At 36.3% G+C, this 25,847-nt stretch overlaps 2 protein-coding genes across 15 annotated transcripts in view; both read left to right on the top strand.

Moving 5' to 3' along the window:
• The window catches only part of LOC101738309 (uncharacterized), a 43,539-nt gene extending 23,901 nt beyond the window's left edge, over window positions 1-19,638 (top strand). The window contains exons 2-7 of the mRNA XM_062673733.1: window positions 11,061-11,258; window positions 14,719-14,899; window positions 15,594-15,698; window positions 16,361-16,533; window positions 17,257-17,787; window positions 17,867-19,638. Of these exons, the coding sequence (XP_062529717.1) occupies window positions 11,072-11,258; window positions 14,719-14,899; window positions 15,594-15,698; window positions 16,361-16,533; window positions 17,257-17,787; window positions 17,867-18,213 (1,524 nt within the window). The 5' untranslated portion in view covers window positions 11,061-11,071 and the 3' untranslated portion in view covers window positions 18,214-19,638. The remainder of the gene's footprint in view (window positions 1-11,060; window positions 11,259-14,718; window positions 14,900-15,593; window positions 15,699-16,360; window positions 16,534-17,256; window positions 17,788-17,866) is intronic.
• A 4,905-nt stretch (window positions 19,639-24,543) lies between these two features.
• The window catches only part of LOC101738175 (spectrin beta chain), an 82,203-nt gene continuing 80,899 nt past the window's right edge, over window positions 24,544-25,847 (top strand). For all 14 annotated transcript variants that reach the window (XM_062673728.1, XM_062673726.1, XM_062673724.1 and 11 more), the window contains exon 1: window positions 24,544-24,903. The gene's annotated coding sequence lies outside the window, so the exon portion shown is untranslated. The remainder of the gene's footprint in view (window positions 24,904-25,847) is intronic.

The following is a 25,847-nucleotide window of genomic DNA, read 5'->3' as shown; positions in this document are numbered from 1 at the left end:
GCAACGGATCGGGATCGATTAGGTTATTCTTTGAATGAATTTATGTCTTAAACAGTGAAATATGCTTAAGAAAAATATCAGAAACGAAAATGTTCTTATTTTCTTCTTTCTGATTAACGTGAAAGGAGTCAGGAAAATCGTAGCAATGATCAGCCAAGCATCTCATCAGAATCATGGCTAAAACATTTCAGGGATGTTAACTTCGATGTCCAGTCCCATAGTTAATGGACATATCCGCAAGGTTTGTTATTCTCTTTTTCAACTTAATCGCCTTTCAACTCCTGAATTAGAATTGAGAAGAACGCAACAATATCACAGATTCCTATCACCCTAAAAATAAATGTTTGTTACAAAGCAGAATTCAAGAATGAGAAATTAGATTACACTTATGGCCGTAACCTACAAAAAACACAAATTATTCTCGATGTGTGCCTAATTTAATTTACGTAAATAATGTCTTGAATAAAGGTCAGTGTTTCACGGGCGCAGCGCTCCGTAAGACTACATGTCATTATGAATTTTGCACGTTTACAGTTAATCAGTATGATATGACGGTAATCACCTTAGTCGCCATTAGCTGAATCTTTTTATACCTAAATTTTTTTTAATGAATCAACTTTCCCTCGGCTAAATTGAACTTCATCGCTTAGTCTTTTTTTTCCTTTTTGGCACAGGAATTATGGCTGTAGGCGTGAGTGGCGGTTCAAATACCTAAAAGTACCAATCGGTAATGGACCACAGAAAATTCATTTATGATTTCTAATGAGTATTAAATCAAATACGAATACTATGAAAGTGAGATAGCGTTTAGCCGATCTAGTGATTCCTAATACGATAAAAAAAACTAAAAAAATTTAAGTACGTAATGTATTTTGCATGGCACGCAATTTATGACAAATTTATGGGACGTGTATAGGAAATGCCAGTCTAGAGTATTTGTAACTTTATTTATAAATAAAGGATAAACCTTTTTCCCACTAGAGTTGTAAAATACGGCTTAGAGTTCATTAGAAAATTGGAAGTGTTCAAGTTTTCACTGGTGGTAGGACCTCTTGTGAGTCCGCGCGGATAGGTACCACCACCCTGCCTATTTCTGCCGTGAAGCAGTAATGTGTTTTGGTGTGAAGGGTGGGGTAGCCGTTGTAACTATACTGAGACCCTTAGAGCTTATATCTCAAGGTGGGTGGCGCATTTACGTTGTAGATGTCTATGGGCTCCAGTAACCACTTAACACCAGGTGGGCTGTGAGCTCGTCCAACCACCTAAGCAATAAAAAAAAAGTGTTCTTCAAGTATTGTATATACCATACAATTTCTACCGCAAAGAAATGTTGGGCTCCAATTTAAAGGCTGGTATTATTAAAAATATATTGAATAGCTTCATGCTTCAAAGGGAGTTTGTGATGTAGTTGGACTCATTAACCCTTTTTAAATCAGGAGAGCCATTTATTTAAAGTATAAAAAACTACATTGTAAGTTCTCATCGGAAATAAATATTCAAGAAAAGAAAAAATAATCACCCACCTCTTGGGCACATTTGTTAACAATAGTGAAATTACAATAGTATCGATGTCTGCAAATCTATCACACTCAGCGTGTATAATCCATAAAAGGAACAATAGGGTGAAACTCCGGCTGTCCAGATATTCTGTATAAAATTACGAAGCAAGAATATCACAAAATTAATGTAGTTCGCATTTCACTTTAAGCGTAATAAAGATATATTGGTATGTCATTAATTGGTGGTCATTAATGGTCATTAATATGGTCATTAATGAATCATCACCTGGAATATTAAAGAGACTTATTAGACTCCTAAGATGCTGCATCGAAATGTAGATGGTAAAATGTAGAAAGGTAAATAATGCAAGTTTACGTGTTCGCAAAATTATTCTTATTTTGCTGCAAAATTTCGTCGCGACATTGACCGATGCTCGATTTTGTGTGTCGTTGAAAGAGATTACAACTTTAAAATTAGCAAACTAATAAATATTAATACGTTAAGAATAGAATTTCCTTCCTAACCTGTTGTATAAATAGTCATTCAATGTCAAATTCCGATCTGTTCCAATACCTAAAAAATACGTAGGTACGTAGTAATACTAGAATTATGTTTACGTCCCTGTTTTCCAATTACAGCACAAGAGCACATATGCGGCATAATGCTCAACGTAAATATAAACAAAATTTCGATCAATGCCAACTTAAAGAAAAAACACTCGTCAATTTTCTGTCACCGGTAGTTTTCCAATTACAGCACAAGAGCGCATTATGCGGCATAATGCTCAACGTTGAATATTTCAACTACAGCAACGATCGAGCACTCTCAAAAGTACTGCTTTCGCGTGATACTCGCAATCGATACCGACTCAGTGACAGAAAATTGACAAGTGTTTTTTCTTTAAGTTGGCATTGATCGAAATTTTGTTTATATTATCGTTGAGCATTATGCCGCATAATGCGCTCTTGTGTTGTAATTGGAAAACAGGGCGTATCTTCAAAGCAATGGCGAATGATATTTACGCTTCTGTTACGAGTAACAGTTGAGTTTGAGCCCAGAAATCCAACACAATACTTAACCTAAAAAAAATAGGAAGGAAGTTTTTTTTTTTCAAATTGACGTAAACTTTTGCGAATCACTCAATTGAAGTACAATAAAGAGATAGAGTACAATAAGTGAATTTTACAAGCAAACCGCTATAACGGCAAGTGAAATTACGGTCGTTCTCTTTAACGACTGAACTAAACGTTTTTTTTTCTGTTATGTGTGTCATAAGTAACTACGAATACTTTTTAGGTATGCGTGTTAATGTGTCCACATTACTTCTTAAGTCAAAGATCATCATGTTGATGTATTATTATTATGGCTTGTTGATATACCTCAAAACTCCGTGCACTTTTCGAGTGACATAAAATAAAATTTTATATTTGGTCATGCTGATAATGGAGGTCGATATTCCGCTTCCGTCTGATACGAATCAAACTTAGATCTCGAGATGGCTGTAGATAGATTTACGTTGTAGCTCACCTACTTACTAAAAGCGGCCTAAATTTTTTGTTTTCCTTAAATCGTTGGACGAGATCACGGCCCACTTCGGCCTAAGTTATTACCAGAGCTGAAAGATATGAGCAACGCAGATGCTACCATCTAACTTCAACTCACCCTTCAAAACCGAAACGCGATACTGCTTCCAGGTAGAAATAGGCAGAATATTGGTATCTAGTACCTACCCATGCAGGCTTGGTAGGTGTGGTAGGTTGTAAACATCATCGGTTTTTCAACGTCAGTAAAAAAAAACGGATTCAAAATGAATTGCGATTACGAAACTATAGTGATCCCACGCGTAGCGGAATCGATTACTCCGTAGTTCATGGCTAAGAAAATTATTCATTTCGAACCGTACAAAATGAGACGGCAATGACCTTACTGACGGGATTGTACAACAGGTGAAGAATATCACAAACATTATTATATTCTGACAAGTTATTACGGCACGGATACATACTTTGAGCGTTCGGCCTTTATTATGAATATGAATCTTTGTACCTAGGGGAGAGACTACGGAACAGAATAGAACGTGAAAGATAACTATTTTTAGCATTTTATCAATGGGTAATCAAGCGGAGAATAGTGCTAACTCGGAAATAGTAATAATGTCCTATCTTAAAACTTGATTTTTTAGGAAGAATCGCGTTTTTTTTTATTGCTTTGGTGGGTGGACGAGCTCACAGCCCACCTGGTGTTAAGCGGTTACTGGAGCCCATAGACATCTATAACGTAAATGCGCCACCCACCTTGAGATATAAGTTTTAAGGCCTTATGTATAGTTACAACGGATGCCCCACCCTTCAAACCGAAACGCATTATACTGCTTCACGGCAGAAATAGGCAGAGGGATGGTACCTACCCGTGCGGACTCACAAGAGGTCCTACCACCAGTATCGAGCCTTAAAATCTAAAATTGACAATAATATCAATGCATATAAATTTTAGATGAAGGTTAAGCTTATTTTCTGTTTTCTGGAGTAATTACTTTTTTTTTTAATAGAGAGTTGGCTGTAAGCTTGGACGCCTTTGCAGCGTCACCGGACGCGTGAGGAGACTCAAAGGTACAACCCTGACGAATTTCTGTTAAAACTACCTCTAAGCCTCCAAAGCCAGGGTGTGTGGATGGAATAATAAAGTTACTCCTTAAAACTGTTTCAATGTGTTTTTGAAAGTTCTGTGCTTAGAATTAATATTGATATGTATTATCTATATAAGCGATAGTACAATTAATCGGATATTTAGAAAAAAAAAACGTGACACGAAATCAAAAGCTAGAGAAGAGAAATTTATTCGAATAAAAATCACAAAACCCAATCTATATCCGAAATCATTACATTAAATCGAAACAAATCGTTTATTACACGGTCAGACGAACGATGACTTTTTATTTGTATCATAAATCGGACGTCACAAATTATTTCATGAAAACAATGCACGGTACTTGAATGAGATTGCTCACTTTTCAAACTGTAGGTACCTACTTTTTTCGGCGCGCACTGTGCGGTACCGTGGGTTTCGTGGAGTCGGAGTGGTGGGACTCGATGGGGTTTAGTTGGTAGTCGGTTTTGCGGGGTAGCTCTTGCGTGGCTGACGCCGTGCAAGTGCCTCGCGCGCCTTTCTCAAGGCGTAGTCTTCCGGCAGGAATTCGGAGAAAAGGAGGACCCCTGTCTTCTTCTTCTCCCTGTTCTTCTCTGGAGGCGCCGGAGTCCGACATAGCCCGGTCTCTTACCCCCCTACCTTTACCTACCTTTAGGTTACCTACTTTTAGGTCCCTCGTATGATATAATTATACTAAAGTTTCATTATGGGCATGCGTAAATTTGACCTAGTAACTTTAATCAATAACGGTACTAAGATTCATGTTAAGCCAGTATACCCACATTTACAATGAGGTATTGTAATTAAATTTCAGATTAAAGTTTTATTCGTAATGATATTTTGTCTGACTCGGTGGTGCATTAGTCAAGAGCACCTAATTGTTGCGCCGAGGGTCGTGGGTTCGATTCCTACATTGGACAAACATTCGTGTGATGAAGTTTTTTTGCTCTTTGTCTGGATGTTTATTATCTATATAATATGTGTATATTATGTTAACGTGTATAAGTTTCTGGTACCCATAATACAGGGCATCCTAATTTGGGATCGGATGATTGTGCGTTATTTTTTCCCGATTTTTTTTTTTTTTGAGTTTTACAATAAAACTTGATATACATTGCTACATCTAAATTTTACAGATTTTAAACAGAATAATATGAGGCAATCTTCCGGTTTATCTTAATATTTCATATTTGGAGTAATCGACAAAGGGAAAATCTTCCGGGGGCAAGTGAAATCACAGTAGACCCACGATCCTAATGTTATTGTTTGAAACTTGTACATATATGGAGACTTACCCTGACTTACCTCTAAAATGTAATTAACGCGATTCAAGCGTTGTCGAATATCTTGTGTTCCATTATAGTTATCGCTAAACATATAATTGACGCTGTTGCGCCTGTTAGCTCTAGTTGGTACCTACAAGTTCATTACATCGGGCCGTGAGTTCATCTCTGCGCCCAATTCAAAAATATCAATCATGTATGTCTTCATCTTTTATTAAACTTTAAATGATAAACAGTATTGGTATTTAGCGATTAGCCATTAGCCATATTTCATTCTGCAGTTTCTTATTATAAACGCTCTCACGAATTTCTCAATTAGACCTAATGGTATTGAAGTACATACTCAATCGAATCATTGCTATACGAATAAGTAATCAATCAAGAAATTTGAAAAGACATATGACCCCCTGACCTATTTCATTAAATTTAATAATTTCATGTTCTTTAGTTCTTATAACGGAAGGTTTTCGAGAAACTGTAAGAACATGAAATGCTTTAGCCAATCGCAAAATTATAAATACCTACTTTAAAAGTGATATTAGCCTTACAAAGGCTTTAAATTTTAGTGACATATATTGACGACCTTTAGGAATGCGACTGTCTTTTATTTTCTTCAATGTTGTAAATCCATAAATCCGCTCACGATCTACCACGTAGGAAGTGGTTTCCGGAGCCCTAGATCGAAACATCCATACGCGATGGTACCCATAGTGGGATATGCAGTGGAAATATAAAATTTATTTTGTAAGCACCCATCGAGCTGAAACGCTAGGCTGCCAGTTAGGGTTTATTGCTTACTAATTAATTACGAATTTAAATTACGCTAATAGGTTTTGCATGATTCTTGGGACAACTAAAAAAAATCATAAATCAACGACTTCGATTAACAATAGTACGAAACGACAAGCATTAACCTAACGTTTTTTTTTTGTTTTTTTTTTTTTTTAATTTTACATTTACTGCATATCCCACTATGGGTACCATCGCGTATGGACGTCTAAGACCACTACTTATTGACGGTAAGGGATATTGTAATCGCGCCCGGTTATTTACTACCAGAATATATTTCTGCCTCAAATCTGTCATATTATCACGAAATTACTTAGCACTTTTTTTTTCTTTCCTATTCTAGTAACCTCGAGGGGTTATTCTAGATTCGCCGAATAGGTAAGCTCAAGGGGCTCAAAAAGGGGGTGGGTCTAATACTGGCCCTAACAAGAGCAGTGCTTCGCAGAATCTACCACCGGATCGGAAACGCGACCCACTGAGAAGATCCGGCGAGAAACTCAGTGGGCTGTGTCTATGGGTTAATGTAATCGTCGAGTCCTTCGTCGCAAGAGACGGGTTCGGCGAGGACGGTGACCGGTGCTTGAGTTACCTAAAAGCACCGTTAATGGATCGGGAGTATCCGTAATGACGTGTTTAGGCCGACGTCGACTGTTTACCATTCGCTCCACAGGATCGAGACGGGCGTAAATGTACGCAACTACCTAATTAATACAATGTAGAAGACTTCGATCAATAATAGTAGTATTATTGATCGAAGGTAGAAGACATCAGATTGTAGTGTACATTACCGATTGCCTTATAAAATCGATTATCCATACCTACACGTAATCTATACTAATATTATAAAGAGGAAAGATTTGTTTGTTTGTATTGAATAGGCTCCGAAACTACTGAACCGATTTGAAAAATTCTTTCACTGTTTGGAAGCTACACTATTCCCAAGTGATATAGGCTATAATAATCTTTTTTGAAAAACAATTTGGGATTCTTACTAAAACTCCAATAATGTAATCCAAGGTGTAAAAAAAATATTCTTTACATCGCGTGCCCTGCGAAAACTATTGATGATAGAATAAAATAATGTACTACGACTTTGTAGAATACATTATCATTTAAAAAAAGTGTCCTAACTATTATAGATATGCCGCAATAAGTGTTCTTTTATTTAAAAAAATAAAACAACGTCAAATCGTTGAGATTTTTATTGAAGACCCGAGCGAAGCCGGAACGGGCCGCTTGTTCCTTATAAGTTTTGTTTATAAGTAAACTAAAACTTTCATTTTCATAAAAAAACCAACAGATACAATTGATATTAATGCGTATTCGTTTCAATTTTTTTGTAAACGTTTAATTGTCTTGAAAACGGTTCGTAATCTAAGTGGAATATCGGAGATCGTTGTCCGGAACGGTAACTGTACGCTAACAATATGGTGTATTAAAGAACGGGGCTTAAGTAGGTTTTGCAAAATTTTACTGGGACTCGGAACGTTGTTATTATTTATTGCTTTCATGAGTGGACAAGCTCACGCCCCACCTGGCGTTCAGTGGTTACCGGTTCTCATAAAAATCTACAACATAAATGCTTACTCCGCCTTGAGACATGAGTTTTATTTATTTTTATTTGTTTATTTATTTATTTATACTTTATGCACAAAACAAAACTTGTACACAGGCGGACTTAATGCCATGGGCATTCTCTTCCAGTCGACCATAGGGTGGTGCAGAGATAATGCATGGTAGATGCATTGACAAAAGAATAACAAATAACAACAAAAAAAAAAGAAGAACAAACTCAAAACAAAAATCTTCCTTAAAATAACATCTCAGTATTATAGAATGAATACACATACTACAATTTAATATACCTATGTATAAAATAGTAAAATACATACGTACACATAATTACACACAATGTAATATACAGTTTTACAGTTACATAATACGGTTTTATAGTTACAGTTTTATAATATACAGAGTTTTAAGGTCTCAGTTTTAACAGTACAACGACTGCCCCACTCTTCAAACCGAAAAGCATTACTAGACGGCAGAAATAGACAGGGTGGTAGTACTCATTTGTGCGGACTCACAAGACGTCCTACCATATTTTTATTCCTTCAACGTGGAAGTAAATCAAATCGAATCAAAAAAAATTTATTCAACATAAATGAAAGTACATACTTGTTGAACGTCAAAAGAACTACCGCCAATTCACAAGAACTAGCCTTCGTCCTGAGAAGAATTGGCAAGAAACTCAGCGGGCATGTCTTTTTTTTTTTTAAATATTAGATTATTATTTTTTTAATATTAGATTTTTTTAAATATTCATTTTTACAATGAGTATTATAACATAACAATTATTACAATATTGAAATGCCCGGAGCCAGCAACTCATTCCCACTTTGTGAAATATTCTAGTTCTAGTAATTCATGTTAAGTACGTATTTCATTAGAAAAATTGGTACGGGATTTGAACACCGACACAGTTGCATTGCTTGATACTAATACACCCAGGCGTCTTATCCTTACGCTATACTTACCATAGATAATACACATTACTATACGCTATACAAGACTTATACTACGCTATATTTATACGCTTATAGGTAGGTAACGCCCGACCCAACCGAAAATATTATTCATACAAGCACGTTGAGCTTGTTTAGACTTTAGTCGTCTGAAATAAATGAGCGTATAGGGCAGAGTTTATGAGTGTTGTAAATTTCAATAATTGAAGTCATCATTTGAATATTTTTAATCCAAGAGATTTTATATACCAAGACGGGATTGTGAATCCAAGATACATTATACCAAGACGGCTCCATATAGATGTTCTCATTTCTAGTTAATGCATAATAACCGCGCCACTAGCGGATGAACCTAATTATATTTTAACGGATATGGCATATTATCGGTATAAAACTAAAAATAAAATTTTTAACAACAGGCAATCGAAAATATGAGCATACCATTAAAGTAGAGCTGGTTTTTGGCTGGCTCCTTTCCGAATTGTGATTTTTTTTATTTTAAGATTGCGTTCAAAGGTTAGATCCTTTTAATGTACCTTCTGTAATTCTTTTAATGCTTACTGGTGGTAGGACCTCTTGTGAGTCCGCACGCCAGCCGTGCCGTATTTCTGCCGTGAAGCAGTAATGCGTTTCGGTTTGAAGGGTGGGGCAGCCGTTGTAACTATACTGAGACTTTAGAACTGATTTCTCAAGGTGGGTGGTGCATTTACGTTTTAGATGTCCATGGGCTCCAGTAACCACTTAACACCAGGTGGGCTGTAAGCTCGTCCACCCATCAAAGCAATAAAAATTAAAAAAAAACTGCTAACCTGCCATTTGCTTTACCACTGAATTATAGCCGGTCTTAGGATCTAGAGAGTGATAAAACTATCCAACTATATAACTTCAGTTTGCTCGTGCTGCGCCTAACTATTATTATTATTATCTTATTATTCCTACCCTCAGATTCTTCTAGTGAGGTTTCAAGGTGGGCGGCGCATTTACGTTGTTGATGCCTATGGGCTCCAGTAACCACTTACACCAGGTGGGCTGTGAGCTCGTCCACCCATCTAAGCAATAATAAAAAAAAGTAAAACCAAGACACTATGGACAAGAAAAATAACGTATTAAGATTTAGTTCCTGCCTCTTCAGACTTTGGCGCTTAATGAAAGTAAATCTAAACAAATAGCATCCCGGTTTTTGTTTGATCTTTATAATAAGACATTTAATAGACGAGTATATATTCTGTTCAATTTGCGTTATTGCTTCCGCGCACATCTATTTCCTCTCGTATCAAATATAATCTCTAATTGGCAAAACGAATCATTAAACTGATTCCATGTTTGCCTCAGCGATTTACATTTTATGACAGTCTCAAATTGCTTTCATATCCGCCGCTGCAACCGCGAGTATTGACCGCAGTTCTATACTTATTACAGGATAGGCGACCAAAGAATCTAGATTTACTGGTTGGGTACTATCGTATCTATAATTAATGGCGATATAATTGGAGCTAGTCCAGGGCGTCCTGGCCATGGAAATCTAGAGTAAATCGACACGCCGATTGTTAGATTTCAACGGGTCACTTCTTTTCATATTTATCGATGAACTAGCTTTTGCCCGCGACTTAGTTACTTTGGGATAACGCTAAGTTTTACCCGCACTTCATTTACTTTAATCGTTTCCGAAGCGCACGCAGCGTAAGCTCTCAAAAGGAAAAAAAAATCCCGATTGATCTTATATTATATAGCTTATCTTATATCTATACTATTATTATAAAGGTGAAGAGTTTGTTTGTTTGTTTGAACGCGCAAATCTCAAGAACTACTGGTTCGATTTCAATAATTCTTTCAGTGCTAGATAGCCCATTTATTGAGGAAGGCTATACGTAGAAAGTGAAAATATTTTTGAATTATAGAAAGTTAAGGAGCTATTTAAACCCCTATTTTAAAACGTTCTTTATTGGTGCTCCACTTACTGTGTCCGGTCTTACCGTGATGTTATATAGCCTATAGCCTTTCTCAATACATGAGCTATCTGACACTGAAATAATTTTTCAAGTCGGACCAGTAGTTCCTGAGATTAGCGCGTTCAACCAAACAAACCAATTCTTCAGCTTTATAATATTAAGTACAGATTAAGTGCTGATTCTCATATAAACAAGACATGGAGAACGAATAGAATTAAGCCAATTGTATTAATTTCAATTCAGACAGAGTTAATCAACCAGAGATCTCACGATCTTTAAGATACGTTTAGGGTTAACCTTTTGGAACCTTCCAGAAAAAGGATAAATTAATCTAATTGGATTAGTGAATATGTTATTCTTTTTTGCAGGATGCGCCAACATGTGGCGTTTAGTGCTACTGCTGTGTTTGGCGACTCCAAGTCTCGGGCAGCAGAGTAAGCCCAACAGGGTGGTGAGCGTGGCTACCAAGTGCGACAAGGGTTCCATCATAGTGGACCTGGAGATGGATCGCCCGTTCAAAGGATTAGTATTCAGCAAAGATTTCTCTACTGAATGTCAATCACAAGGTACGTGTATACATTTTGAATATCAAACCAAAGAAACTGGTTTAGAGTTACACAATCTTACAAAAAACCCTTTTAGAAACAAACATCTTAATGTAAACAATTAGGTAGGTACAAAAACATAAAAAAAAACATTGCTATACAGACAGGTTAAACTAAAAATTATATTAAACCAAATTAACAAAAATATTATATTTTCATAGTTTCTTCATACACTCTAAGTTAATAATTTTTAAGTTAGTCCGACGTTGTGAAAATTTCTTTGGAAGATTCCCTCAGATAGATAGCTAGACAGATACAGGTCAGGCTAGCAAAACCGTGTTAAAAAAAATGTAATTTAAAAACTAAGACAACAGGATTAAATAACTAGAATTTGAACCAATCTTATTTATCACGGTTAATCTGGTGAGGATATCGAAACAAAGTAAAAAAAATAATATGTTAATACATTTTTACAAATCAATCATCGTCATCGCCATAAGTTTTTTTTTATTGCTTAGATTCTAGATTCTAGAGCCTACTAGGACAACGACCACATCGGCAACATGTTTAGATAACATATTTACAAATGTAACACCGATTAACAAAAAAATTATTAATCAATTAACATCAGACCATAGTGGACAATTTGTGTCTTTTGAATCTATTATGAATTCTAAAGATAAAAATACTCTTGTGATTGTTCCTATTAATAAAAAACGAATTGAGAAGTTTAGAAATAATATTAAGCAAGAACATTCAGAAATTATTTATAACAAAAACCCAAATTTATCATACCAGAATATGTTTAAGAGAATTAATATGGTCTTTACTGATGTATTTATTCCTAAAACTGTAACATTAAAAAACAAAACGGTGTTCAGCGAGTGGGCCACCACCGGAGTGTACAAAAGTAGAAAAAAAATTGTATGATCTATACTCTGAAAAAGCTTATAATAATGATGAAACATTTCATCAATATGTCAGGAACTATTCCAAACTATTTAGAAAAGTTTGTTTAGCGGCAAAATCTTTACATTTAAGTGATTTAATCAAAAATGCCCCTGACAAGATAAAGATGACTTGGAACATCATTGGTAGAGAAAGTGGAAAAGTCAGAAATAGCCATCAAGAATTCTCGTTAAAAATAGACGATAAATTGGTAACTAGTCATGAAGATGTGGCTAATGCTTTTGAAAAGTTTTTCTCTGACATTCCAGTTTCAACTACCACATCTCTAAATTCATCCCCCACAGCAGCTGAAATATTATTGCATAACCATGTCAAGAAATGCAATGAAATTTTTTAATTTAAGAAAATTAATTCAAACAATATAATAAAAAGTTTTAATAGCCTTAATGTAAAAAATACAGCTGACTTGTGGGGAATATCAGTAAAGGTTTTGAAGTCTGTAATAGACATTATTGCTTCTCATCTTGTTAGTATTTTTAATGATTGTATTAAGTGTGGTGTATTTCCTGACTTAATGAAACATAGTAAAGTGATTCCTCTTTTTAAATCTGGTAGTACTGATGACCCCTCTAACTATAGACCTATTTCAGTACTCCCTACGTTGAGTAAAATCTTTGAAAAAATTATTTTGACACAACTTTTAGAACATTTTAATTCAAATAACCTGCTTCATAATAAACAATTCGGGTTTACAAGGGGTCGCTCTACAACTGATGCAGGTGCTTATCTAATCAAAAATATATTTCAATCTTGGGAGGAATCGCATGATTGTCTTGGAATTTTCTGTGACTTATCCAAAGCATTTGACTGTGTTGAACATGAAACATTGGTGAGGAAACTACATCACTATGGTATTAGGGATGGTGCATTGGAACTTATTACTTCCTATTTATCAGGAAGGATACAAACAGTAGATGTGAAAGGAAATAGATCTTCAGGCACCACGTTGAAAATGGGTGTACCTCAGGGTTCCATTTTGGGTCCTTTTTTATTTCTAATATATATAAACGATTTGCCTAGTTTTATTGAGTCCCGACACGAGGTCGTATTATTCGCAGATGATACATCTTTATTATTTAAAATTAAACGACAATCACAAGTCTATGACGAAGTGAATGATGCGATTTCGTGTGTGGTTCATTGGTTCCGTATCAATAACCTATTATTGAATAGTAAGAAAACGAAATGTATTAAATTTACTTTAAAATGTATTAAATCATCTTTAAATGTGAGACAAGTAGATAGTAATGTAATTGTTTCTGAGGAATCATTGGAGCTTGTTGAGTCAACCGTATTTCTTGGTATAACAGTGGACTCCAAACTGCAGTGGGGACCTCATATTCATAAATTGGCGAGTAAGCTTAGCTCTGCAGCATACGCAGTAAAAAAAATTAGAATGTTAACAAATGCGGACACGGCTCGTTTAGTTTACTTTAGTTACTTCCACAGTGTCATGTCCTATGGCATTTTGCTATGGGGCAATGCGGCCGATGTCGAAATGATATTTATTCTGCAGAAAAGAGCTATACGTGCTATTTATAACATGCACTCAAGGGAATCCCTGAGGGAAAAATTTAAAGAAATTAAAGTTCTCACTATGCCATCCCATTTGAAAATTTGATGTATGTTCGTAAACATATTGAGGAGTTTCCTAAGATGTCGGACATACATAATAGAAATACTAGGAACAAACACAAGCTTGTTGTGCCGATGAGTAGGTTACATAAGATACGAAATTCATTCGGGTGTTTGTCTGTGCGCCTGTACAACAAAATCCCACAAGATGTTCAGAACCTACATATACATAGGTTTAAGAAAACTATTAAAGAACATTTGTGCAATAAAGCTTACTATAAAGTCAATGATTATCTAGAAGATTGCACAAAGTGGGAATGAGTTGCTCGCTCCGGGAATTTCAATATTGTAAAATTGTTATGTTATAATTACTTATTGTAATATGAATATTTAAAAAAAAATATATATTTAAAATAAAAATAAAAATCTAATATTAAAAAAAAAAAAACATGCCCGCTGAGTTTCTTGCCAATTCTTCTCAGGACGGAGGCTAATTCTTGTGAATTGGCGGTAATTCTTTTGACGTTCAACAAGTATGTATTTTCATTTATGTTGAATAAAACTTTTTTGATTTGATTTGATTTGATTTGATTTGATTTGATTTGATTTGATTTGATAGGTGGACGAGCTCACAGCCTACCTGGTGCTAAGTGGTTACTGGAGCCCATAGACATCCACAACGTAAATGCGCCACCCATCTCGATATATAAGTTCTAAGGTCTCAACTATAGTTACAACGGCTGCCCCACCCTTCAAACCGAAATAAATTTTCTAAACTTCCTATATCTGAAGGTTCTGATCTCAATGCAAACTTATACTTAAGTGTTTTATAAAAATTGTAAGATTATACAGTAAAATTGTTTCTTAATTATGTCTATGATTCGCTTGAATAGAATACATCCTTTAAATGTCTGAAATGTGATTCACATTATTCCAGGCAGTTTAAACACGAAGATATCACTACATCTCCCATCGAACGCGTGCGGTGTGCGAACATCCACATTGAACACCACCGAATTTGAACCAGACGACGAAGAACAATTGTATTATAACGTGGAACTGGTCGTGCAAATGGACAAACACTTGCAACAGTCTTCCGACCAGGAGATCTTGGTCAAGTGAGTTGAATAAATATATTCATATGAACTTACCCAGCCGTACTCGCCCGCTTCGTTGGGCATTTAAAATTAACATTATTTATTTATTGTCATTATTATTAGGGAGTCCAATACTTATATAAATATTAGCCTATCCATTAAGTACATGTATTTTCTACATGGATACCAAGTTTCATGTCAATCGGATGCATGGTTCAGTAGTTATAACGGAACATCCGTAAAAACCACTAAACCATATATTAGTATAGATATGTCAACGAAATAATTCGCCTATATAGTTAGTCTAGTGGTGAGTGATAAACTAATATACCCCGGGTCCGAGTTCGATTCGCAGTCAGCATTTTTGTTAATATTGTTTGGTAGTCGTGGTTTATTTTCTTGTTATGTGCTTTCAATATCCATATAAAACGGGACAAAATGCTATCTTAGGGCCTTTTAATGTGGAAATTCAGTCTTTCGAGGTTTTTTTTTTAAAAGCGAAGCCTTCTTTGACTCCATTATGATGTGAAGGGAAATCCGACACTAGAAGGAGACAAATATATATCTATAGAATTTAATCTACGAGAGAATGAGATAGAATAATTCTACAGGTTCTACATCCAGTGCGTGGGAATTGCCCTCGTATTTTTTATGTATTGCGAAATTTTTTTATTAAAATGTGAGCTGACTTTTTTTTATTCAATTAATATTTCAGATGCAAACTGCAAAGACGAGCAGTCCAAATCGACAGTCCGGCGTTGGAAAGTGTAATCAACAATAAAATAAGGGAAATAGCCGGGCAAGAAATAAAAAAATCCAGGTATGTATTTATATATATCTCCCAATTTTCTAATAAGCAACTGTAATGATAGGCATTATATCGTTCATCTATAGTCTCAACATTTTCGATTTCAAATGTTTGCTCATAATGTACCTATTATATCTTCATACAAACCACACATGAATCATTAAAAAAAAGCATTATTTGCAAAGAGTAAACTACTAAATAGTAGTAGTAGCTTTTACACATATGTTACAATTTGGATGTCAAATCTCATAAATAATAAATGCTCATAAATAATTATAAATAATAATAATAATATCTAGTGCTGGTGCTTTGCAGCACTGGAGTCATACCAAAGTACCTTCACCGCTCCATCAAACTATTAGATTTACCCAAAAATAATTTTTTTACCATGCAATAAGCCACAATTTTAAATACGTGCCGGATTGTTCGGAAGTTTTTGCAGGACGAAACATCAGACGAAACTAAAACTGAAAATGAACTCCACTTGGCGTTGGCCCGTGGTTTTTCAGTATTTCACGAAATTCATAGAAATTCGAGAATAAAAACTATGTTCATAAATATTAAGTGTATTATCTATATTCAAATCGATCTAAGTTGCAATATCAATGCGTTTTTGAAGTTGTTTTAATTATTAAATTTAATTTTAAATTTGTTTTACTTTAAAAACATTCTAGAATGGGTCGAAACCGTCAAGGTTTCGCGAGTTCGGCCGAAATGGAGCAGCGCGAAATGCTGATGGAAGCGGCCCGGGCCTGGATGGAATTGTCTCCGGCCGCTGCTGCCACTGAACCGGCCACAGTCGAAGTGGGACAGCCCATGAGATTGCTTATTCAATGTACGCTACCTGGTAAGAGACGAAATCCAAATTTACACGTAACTATAATTTAAGTAGGTAGATAGGTATTTTTGAGATTTCGTGTGACGTCGTGGCGTAAAGGAGTGATGTCATAATGCTAGTGTTCGAATCCCGCAGGCAGATACATTTAAAAAAAATTAAATACGTACATAATAGATTACAAATTACTTAAAGAATTAAATTTTTTTATTGCCCTTGTAGGCATACGAGCATACGGCCCACCTGATGGTGAGTGGTTACCGTCGCCCATGGACTTCAGCAACGCCAGGTGCAGAGCTAAGCCGCTGCCTACCATCATTCGTGTTAAAAATTTAAATTTCTGGTAGTGGGGCATCTGCTTGATTCCGTCGTTATGAAATCATTCGTTTCGGTACAAAGGATGCGACAGCCCTTTTTAGTTAGGTATTTATTGCATCGAATTTTCAAATTGTTGTATTTATTTAAAACACAAAAAAATATTAGGAATCTCAGTGTTTTTTTCGATAAATTTCTGACATTTAGACTTAAGTACATAAATAAACAGTCAAACTTAAATATTTCCACAAGGTACTTTGTTCATATGACATGACATGGAATATTCTATAGATATACTGTTTTGTTTTTCATATTGACAGGAGGCTTCAAATACGTTCGGAAACAAATGTTATTATGAGATACTTTGATGGCAATCTTCAAACATTATTTTCACACATTGCGGTATATCTTACCTTACAGTCGGAGTCGGGCTTCGCGTAACAAACTGCCTCGCTCACGATGGTCAAGGCGAAGCCTCACAGAAACTGCTCGACGAAGCCGGCTGTCCGATTGACGAATCAATCTTCAACAAGCCCACCATCCACAGCCACAAGCAGAGGAGCAGCGAAATCGATTTCTCCGAACTCGAACCGGCCGGTACGCAGAGAAATATAGACGAGAGCTTAAGCGTTAAGCAATCGAAGACCGATCCAGATTTTATGTTAAAGAACATAATGACGTACCAACATGCGGTTACGACGTTCGCTGCTTTCAAGTTTCCGGACAGAGCGAAATTACATCTCACCTGTGGCATCGAGTTATGTAAAGGGCAATGCCCTCCTGTGGACTGCAAGGCGTTGCAGAAGCCTCAGCAGACTAGAGATGGATTATTGAGGAAGGCGCGACTCGATAAGGACGCGAGAGGAATCGTCATAGACAGACTGGAAGTGTACAATAGTATCGAGGTTCACGCACCGAATATTGAATTAGAAGATGAAGCTTCTATACGGGGTGAGTGGCGTACCTATTTTTTTTTTTTTAATTTTTACTCTTCAAAATTGTTGATTACTCATCATTGTTTGATTTACAGGATCGAGAAGGATAGAAGATGAAGAATTTATTCGCGGGTTTTCGCCGGGCGACAAAACGATTTGTCTGTCTCCAGGGAAAATGGCTTTAGCGTTTTGCGTGTTAGGAGTTATTTTCCTTTGTGCCATCGCGGTGGCCTTTGTATCATTGGTGCGAGCGAGACGGCGATCAGGCCGAGAGCCTCTACACACGTCACTATCATTTTATACGGGCAGTAAGAGTATGTTCTCGTCAAGCGGGAGCTCTAGTTCTGGTCTCAGCGGTAGTAAATTGCTGTTAACTGACAGCCCTTACATGGATCACCATTCGTCGTCCAGTAAAAACTGGCCGTATCCCAGGCCATATTGACGGGAATTCCAGAAGCGACCATGACTTCTAGCTTTTAAACGTTCTTTATATTTTGCCGCCTTATTTGAATAATTCTAGAGAACAGAAGTTTTGATATTTAATAGAGAAATCCTATTTAGTGTCAATATCGATTTTTACCATCGATAAATGACTTAAGACTTACATAATATAAGTCAGATATCGCTAATGATTTTATGCAAGTAGACTTAAATATGTCGTAGGCTTTGAAACTACGTAAACAAGCATAAACTTTTGAAGAAAAAAAGTTTTCAAATATAAAAATTTCGTTTTACGAATACTCGTAATGTTATAAGAGAAATCGAATGAGTACTCATTAAATGGATCCATTTGCCTTCGTATTTCACCATTCGACTATATGATTTATGTAAACGGGCTGACATCATAATTACATCACTAGTGGTAGGTACCGCCATATTTATTTCTGCAATTATGCGTTCCTGTTTGAACGATAAGCGTTATATAAAACAATTGAGATATCGATTTCATACCTCAAACTTGGTGGCAGTATTCACGTTATTACAACTATGGTCCCCTGTAACAGTCTCATACAAGATTAGTCATGAAGAATTTGAAGTAGGTTGAAAACTTCGATCAACAAATTTAATAGCTAATAAAGCCGATTAAAGGAACTTCAATTATATGATTAGACTTAGCTTTTTTCCCTAACAAATCGTAAGGTGCTATTCGGACGGGTAGGTGAGCTCACTGGGCTTAACCTGAAAGACACTACACCTTGACACTAGCAAGAGCAGTGCTTCGCTGAATATACCACAGAATCGGAATCGCGATCTACTGAGAAAATCCGGCGAGAAACTCAGTGGGGTGTGTCTATGGGTTAGATTGCACGTTGCCCTCTTCGTCGCAGTCGACGAGATAGACTTGACGTATTTGCAAATTGTTATGATGGAAAGTATCACGGACTGTATTTTTAAATCATACAAGGCAATACAAGAAAAACAAAGACGACCGTATCGATTCAGTTTTTCAATTTTCGAAAAATGGGTATTTTTATTAGTTATAATCGGAATACGAGTTTTTTGGGCAATATACTGCAATCGAAAAAAAATCTAGAATGCCTTTCTAATTATACGTTACAAATATGACTTTAACGATACTGCTGTGTATTGGTACTGTACTATTTATTTTAGATTATAAGGGACAAATGTAACTTGAGGCGGCGCTTTTGAAATTAACGGTCTTCGGGAATTTTGATAATGAACTTGCAGTGACAAGTTTTTTAATTAACTTTCATTAGTGCTTCCTCGAACTGAAAACTTTAGCTGAAAAGTGAAGTATTAAAGTAATTATTTTTTTATAGAAATTTGTATTGTTTGTGATGTGATTTTTTTATATTTTTATACTATAAATGAAGAGAATAATAAATATATTATTTTCTTTTAAAAATTTGTGTTTGCTTATTTTTATATTTTGATTTTCACTCATTTAATATTAGGTAAATTTAGTTAGCTAATAATAAAATAGTTTAGTAAAATATAATGAAATATCACTTACGATTCCATTATTTCACAAATAAAAATTCACAAAAACCGAAAAATATATTATATAAAATTATCAAATACGCGCAACAACTCCGAGCTCGAATTTCACACTGATTCACTGATTCACACAGCCGCCTTCAGTTGTTTCCTAGAAAATAATGTGTGAGAGAGAAAATCCATTCATCGGGTACAGTTTTAGATGTGTTAGAAAGAATAAACCGTAATTTTATACCCATCTGTTAGAAGTTCAAAATTGGGACTACGCGCGTCCAAGATTTGTACGCTCAACAGATGCACGCTAAAGTGTTGCGTCCAAAATTTGGACGTTCAACAGACGAGAGCCGCCCCTAGCGGCAAACTTATGCAAACATTCCAACTTTGAATTAACTTTTACGCTATCGAGAACGTTAAAAAACTCGCACTAAGCACACAGTACTCTCTGACCAGCAGTTAGGGGCGTTAACTATACGAGTATATAACTATAAACGAGTCAACTAGTATGCCTAGGTGTTATAACGTAAATAAATTAATTATCTTTTTAGAAACATCAAGAATAATTCAACACCCTCATTTTGGATCGTATGTAATACGAAAGCTGGCCTCAAGAGAGGTCAAATTGGTTAACTAGTATTACTCTTTGATAACCAGCAGAAGTACGTGTTATATCCGTTTCTAAATTTATATTTTAAAAGGAAATGAGTACACTTCGACCTCATCAATTTGAATGACACTTTCCTAAACGCATAAATTCTACAATTCCATTCTACTTAAAAGAGGTAGTGGAACCCTCATTCAAAGCAAACGTAGAGGTGGTTGTCTTTTGTTCGAGAACTATGATTACACATAACGCAATTAAGAATCAACTGACGTGCAGGATCGTGGCGGTATTTATACTTCGTATTTATTTATTTTTATTTATTGATTTAATATATTTTGTACACACAGCTGTTAGAAGAAACACGACAATAAGGATACAGTGTACAAGGGCACTACTTATTTCATTTTGAAATCTCTTCTAGGCCCGCAAAAGGAAAGAAGAATTAGGAACACAAACCTAGCACATACAGTAAACATTACATATAATAATATATACATACAAATACACACACACACACACGCACATTTATTTATTTTTGCTTATTAAATATAAAGTGTATCGGAAATTACAATTAAGCCGGAAACAGGTGATAAGTCTTCATAACAACAATTAGGTATTGAAAAAACGAAAAAATCTATGTAAGGATTTTTTCGAAGGAAAGAAGGAAAAACATTTTTTTTTTTGGATAGTGGCCTTACGTCCAGTGCGAGCGTCCAGCCTCACGTAACTCGATCCGTCGATAGTGGGAGCGGTACGTGATCCCACCCACTAAACGACTTTCCTGCACTTTCGCCCAAGCGTCCGATCCCCCGCGAGGCCAACACTGGGGCAGGTTAAGGTAGTTACCGCGGTCACACTGCAACCAGAAGCGAGGCTCACCCTAAGGACGCTCGGCCAACGGAGCCTTCGAGGCGAAACGAAGGCTCTGGAACGTTTGCCATCTCGATACGGCAGCTCGTCCCCGTCCCAGCTCGCCAGGTCGCGCTCTTTTCACGTTGCTGTTGCTATGGTGCGTTAGAGTGCTGGTAGCCTGCCGCGCAACGTCGACCTCCTCAGGTCACCCCGTGATCTTCACCGGGGGAAGGCCGCCGCCTACAGAACCCGAACCAGAGCTCTTACGTTTCTCCCCGGCTTGACGGCGACAGGTCGGTGCGGAGAGGGAAGAGTTCTTCGTCTCTCATTTCGCCATTTCCTTCCACGTGATGGTGGACTCACATAAGTTGAGCATCGCTTTCCAGAACGCATCGCTGCCAAGCATCGTTAGTACGACGGTCGGCAACGACAAGTCCTCTTCTATAAACACGATAAACGCGGTGCGTTGATCCGCCGAGGCAAAGCTGACAGCAAGCGTGTGTTCCGCGGTGTCCTCATTGTCGGGGTCATCGGCATGATGGCATTGCGCCGTCCGTTTCCTCCTGGCTTCTCGGTGCAGGTGTCGGCGAAAATGAGCATCTGCGTTAGGCCGAAAGGTGAGGCATCCTCGATACGTAAACCGTTGGACTGGTAAATTATACTTATATTTGAATTGTTTTTAAATCTGTAAAGTCTACGCGATATGCTGCTCTATCAACTTCCGTTACTACGAATCCGGTTTTTCAATTAAATTTTAGTGTAAAATCCTCAATAAAGTCCTCTGAACTGTTACTAATTGTTACTGAAGTCGTCGTGGCCTAAAGCACAAGACGTCCGGTGCATTCGTATATATAGCGATGCAACGGTGTTCGAATCCCGCAGGCGGGTACTAATTTTTCTAATGAAATACGTACTTAACAATTGTTCACAATTGACTTCCACGGTGAAGGAATAATATCGTGTAATAAAAATCAAAACCGCAAAATTATAATTTGCGTAATTACTGGTGGTAAGTAGGACCTCTTGTGAGTCCGCACGGGTAGGTACCATCGCCCCGCCTATTTCTGCCGTGAAGCAGTAATTCGTTTCGGTTTGAAGGGTGGGGCAACCGTTGTAATTATACTGAGACCTTAGAACTTATATCTCAAGGTGTGTGGCGCATTTACGTTGTAGATTTCTATGGGTTCCAGTAACCACTTAACACCAAGTGGGCTGTGAGCTTGTACACACATCTAGGCAATAAAAAAAAACTTAAAACTTGAAGCCAATTTCTCTAGTTTAAGTAAATTTTCCCTAACTACATATTCGTAAAAAAGAATATTGTAACACAATTTTAACTGGCGGTACCGAAAAAACTATAAAAATATAAACCGAATAAAATGATTTACCATATCATTTTAAAATGCGGGGTATTTAGTAAAGATTTTAAAAGCAATGCGGTAATTTTCCAAAGGAATGTCATGAATATTTCAGTTTCGGCGTCATGAATATTTCAGTTTCTTTTAGAACCCAATTCTGAATATCTTCTCTTACTTTAAATATTCTAGTCTATCCAGTTCTTTTAAAGATCTAGTTCCATTTTTTTTTTTTCCTACCTATGCTGATAGCCTTGAGAGGCTATTTCAGCTTCACCCTAACGTTTGTAGGTGAGCTCGCGGGGCTCAACCGGAGAGTTGCTAACACTGACCCTAGCAAGAGCAGTGCTTCGCAGAATCTACCACCGGATCGGAAACGCGACCCACTGAGAAGATCCGGCGAGAAACTCAGTGGGCTGTGTCTATGGGTTAGTTCGCTCGTCGAGCCCTTCGTCGCAAGCGACGGGTTCGACGAGGACGGTGACCGGTGCTTGTGGTGCCTAAGAGCACCGTTAATGGATCAGGAGGATCCGTAATGACGTGCTTTGGGCGACGTCGACGGTTTACCATTCGGTCTACTGGGTCGGGTATGTAATTTCCAGCGGCTACGATGAGAGGGTTCTCATGTCGTGCCGCCTTCTCAAAATGGCGCAGCGATGCCGACTGTAGATACTTACTGACAGAGTCAAGCTCCAGGTCATCGTGGAGATCCACGTTCCTCAGGAACCATGGTGCTCCGACGGCTATCCTGCAGAATCGGGATTGAATAACCTGAAGGGGCTTCAAGTTGGTGCGGGTTAGTTCCATACTTAGAATGGAGAAGCACGAGGAAGATAGCAATCTTCTTTCCACGTACCTACTAATTTAAGGGCCACACGGGCCATTTACTATCCACAAACTACTGCCACTGCCATCTATCGAATTGAAAGGAAAATTTTCAAACTAGTCCATGCTCATCTTTTATAGTCTGTGATAATGTATTGATCTGTGGTCTTTGATGACTGCATAGCAAAGAAAATTAGCGAACATCAATTTATTTGTTTCAAATATGTAAATAAAATTGAAGTTTCTCTAAAGGTTTAGAAAATTTAAAAGCTTTTTTTAACATTTCATTTTATTCAAATCGGTTAACTTTTTAAGTCATAAATTCGTTTTTTTTTCTTTTGCCCCTCACTAAGATATAAGAATGTTGCGATGACATCACTTTCTCAAAGAGTGATTAGAAGAGATTGGATAAAAGATATTTCAGTTAATGCTATTTACAATGTCGTTTAATGGATCAAATAAGTTTATTATTGAAATAATCTAGTTAATTAAATTAAACTATTATAATTAAATTATAATAATTAAATTAAACTAGATTAATTAATATTTAAAAAAAACATCAGATAATGTTTGAAACATTGTTTCTACGGCCCAATATTTTTTTACCAAATAGAAACTCTAAACTGTTGAATTAACGTGTCCCAAAATTTAGATTGAAACAATGGTTATTTTTTAAGACTTCAGTAGACTTTTTGGAAGAACCAAGAAGCCACGTCCAGCGGATTTAATTCATTGTCCCATACTTATGTACTACAACAGATGCTAAACGGTTAATAAGCTAAAAATGTTATACGTTGAAACTTTATGAAACGCTAAATAAATAAACGAAAACAATTTATACAACTTCGTCCTTCGCGTTCCTACTAAAAGTCCTTAGGTCCTGCTTAACTGATAGAGTATGTTTGTGGGGACATAAAATAGGTTTAAGGGACAGAGTTAAGGAGAAGATAAGCCCAGAATATAAAGTACTGCTAAAAATGGAAGATGTTGACTTAATAACTAATCAATAGCTAGAGAATCGGAGACATTCTAGCTAGTAACCGAACAAATTGTTCTTGCGTAAACTCTTTCCCTGACTTCTATAGTCAAAATTTAGTAAATTTACTACCTATGTAACGAACTAAATATACTATTGCTGCTAATATGATAAAATTAATAAATGCACTTCTCGAGCTATTTACTCTGTGATATGGGCGGACCGAAGTTGGTTGGCTTTTGGTTTTCGCCGAATATATTAAGTGTATAATCTATGGTTTTCGCGGTCGGTCTTTCGCTTCGCTCGATGCCGTGTTCGTACTCGTATTCACGGATGATAGTACAAGTCGTTTTTACATGATTAACGGCTACATAAAAGTTTCAGACAAAAAGTGAACTGTGTTATGTCAAAAAACTGTTTTCATAGTGTAAGTGGCGTGGAATCCTATTTATTAGTTCTCAGACGGCTGACCGCCAACTCGCGTATTCTAGTGTATTTAGTGTGCTGACGAATTTTATGTGCTTGACTGTGCTGTAATAGCATACCTTGGACTCGCAGGAGAACGTAAGTTCTAAAACAATTTATATGTAATATCATGTTTTATTCGTAAAACGTTTATTGTCAACGAAATATTATTGAGAATCATTCGAAACAGTTATTTAGGCCAACTCTATTTAAGCCCATTTCTTTTATTTTAATGAAAAATATTCATCTGTAATTTGTACCCAGTACTGTTACTAATTTATTATAATGTTTCATAAACTTCTTAATAGTCAGATGCAATTGAGCTATTTGATAAAGACGCTTCCTTAAATGCCGTTAGTGAAAGCTAGTTATGGAATGTCTGAAGTTGTGTATAATTGGTTAAATTAAAAAAACAAATAATCGAAAAAACTAAATACGCCAATAGCTACCTATCGGTTGTACATTTGAAATTTTTCTAGGTCAAGAGATTAAAATCATATTTACCATCATAAACAAGACATTGGTCATAAACATAGTAATGAAAAATCGGATGGTTCATTACCATTAGTCCACTCTTATAGACATCTGGGTGGATCTCCGTTTACAGAACAAGATAAGAAATCAAAGTGGAACTGTTCCAAACATTCATGCTAGAAAAGTTCAAAATTCAAATATGGAAATAAATCTTCATGAGTAATTAAACAAAAATCAAGTAATTAATTAATAACTACCATTATCATAATTGAATGCATTAAAAATGATTCTAAAATTTGACCTTAATTGTCACCAAAAAGTTTTCCTTAACTAAAATTTAACAGTTTGATTTTCAAGTCGGTTGTTGATTATGTAGGACATCGTTTAATAAATATTGCATCATAACTGCAGTGCACTTAGTGCAGACTAACTGTGAGCAACAATGTGAGAGTGTTGATAAAATTACACTCTTAAGGATAATTTTAAAAATTTATTAAGAAATGTAAAGACAACTATTTGTCACTTGAACTACCTGGGACCTCCCCCAAAGTTCACCACAATGCCGGGTT

Source organism: Bombyx mori, chromosome 18, assembly GCF_030269925.1.
Source record: "Bombyx mori chromosome 18, ASM3026992v2".
In the NCBI taxonomy this organism is placed as follows: Eukaryota; Metazoa; Arthropoda; class Insecta; order Lepidoptera; family Bombycidae; genus Bombyx; species Bombyx mori.
Note: the sequence above shows the minus strand (reverse complement) of the source record. Positions and strands in the feature narration are given on the sequence as shown.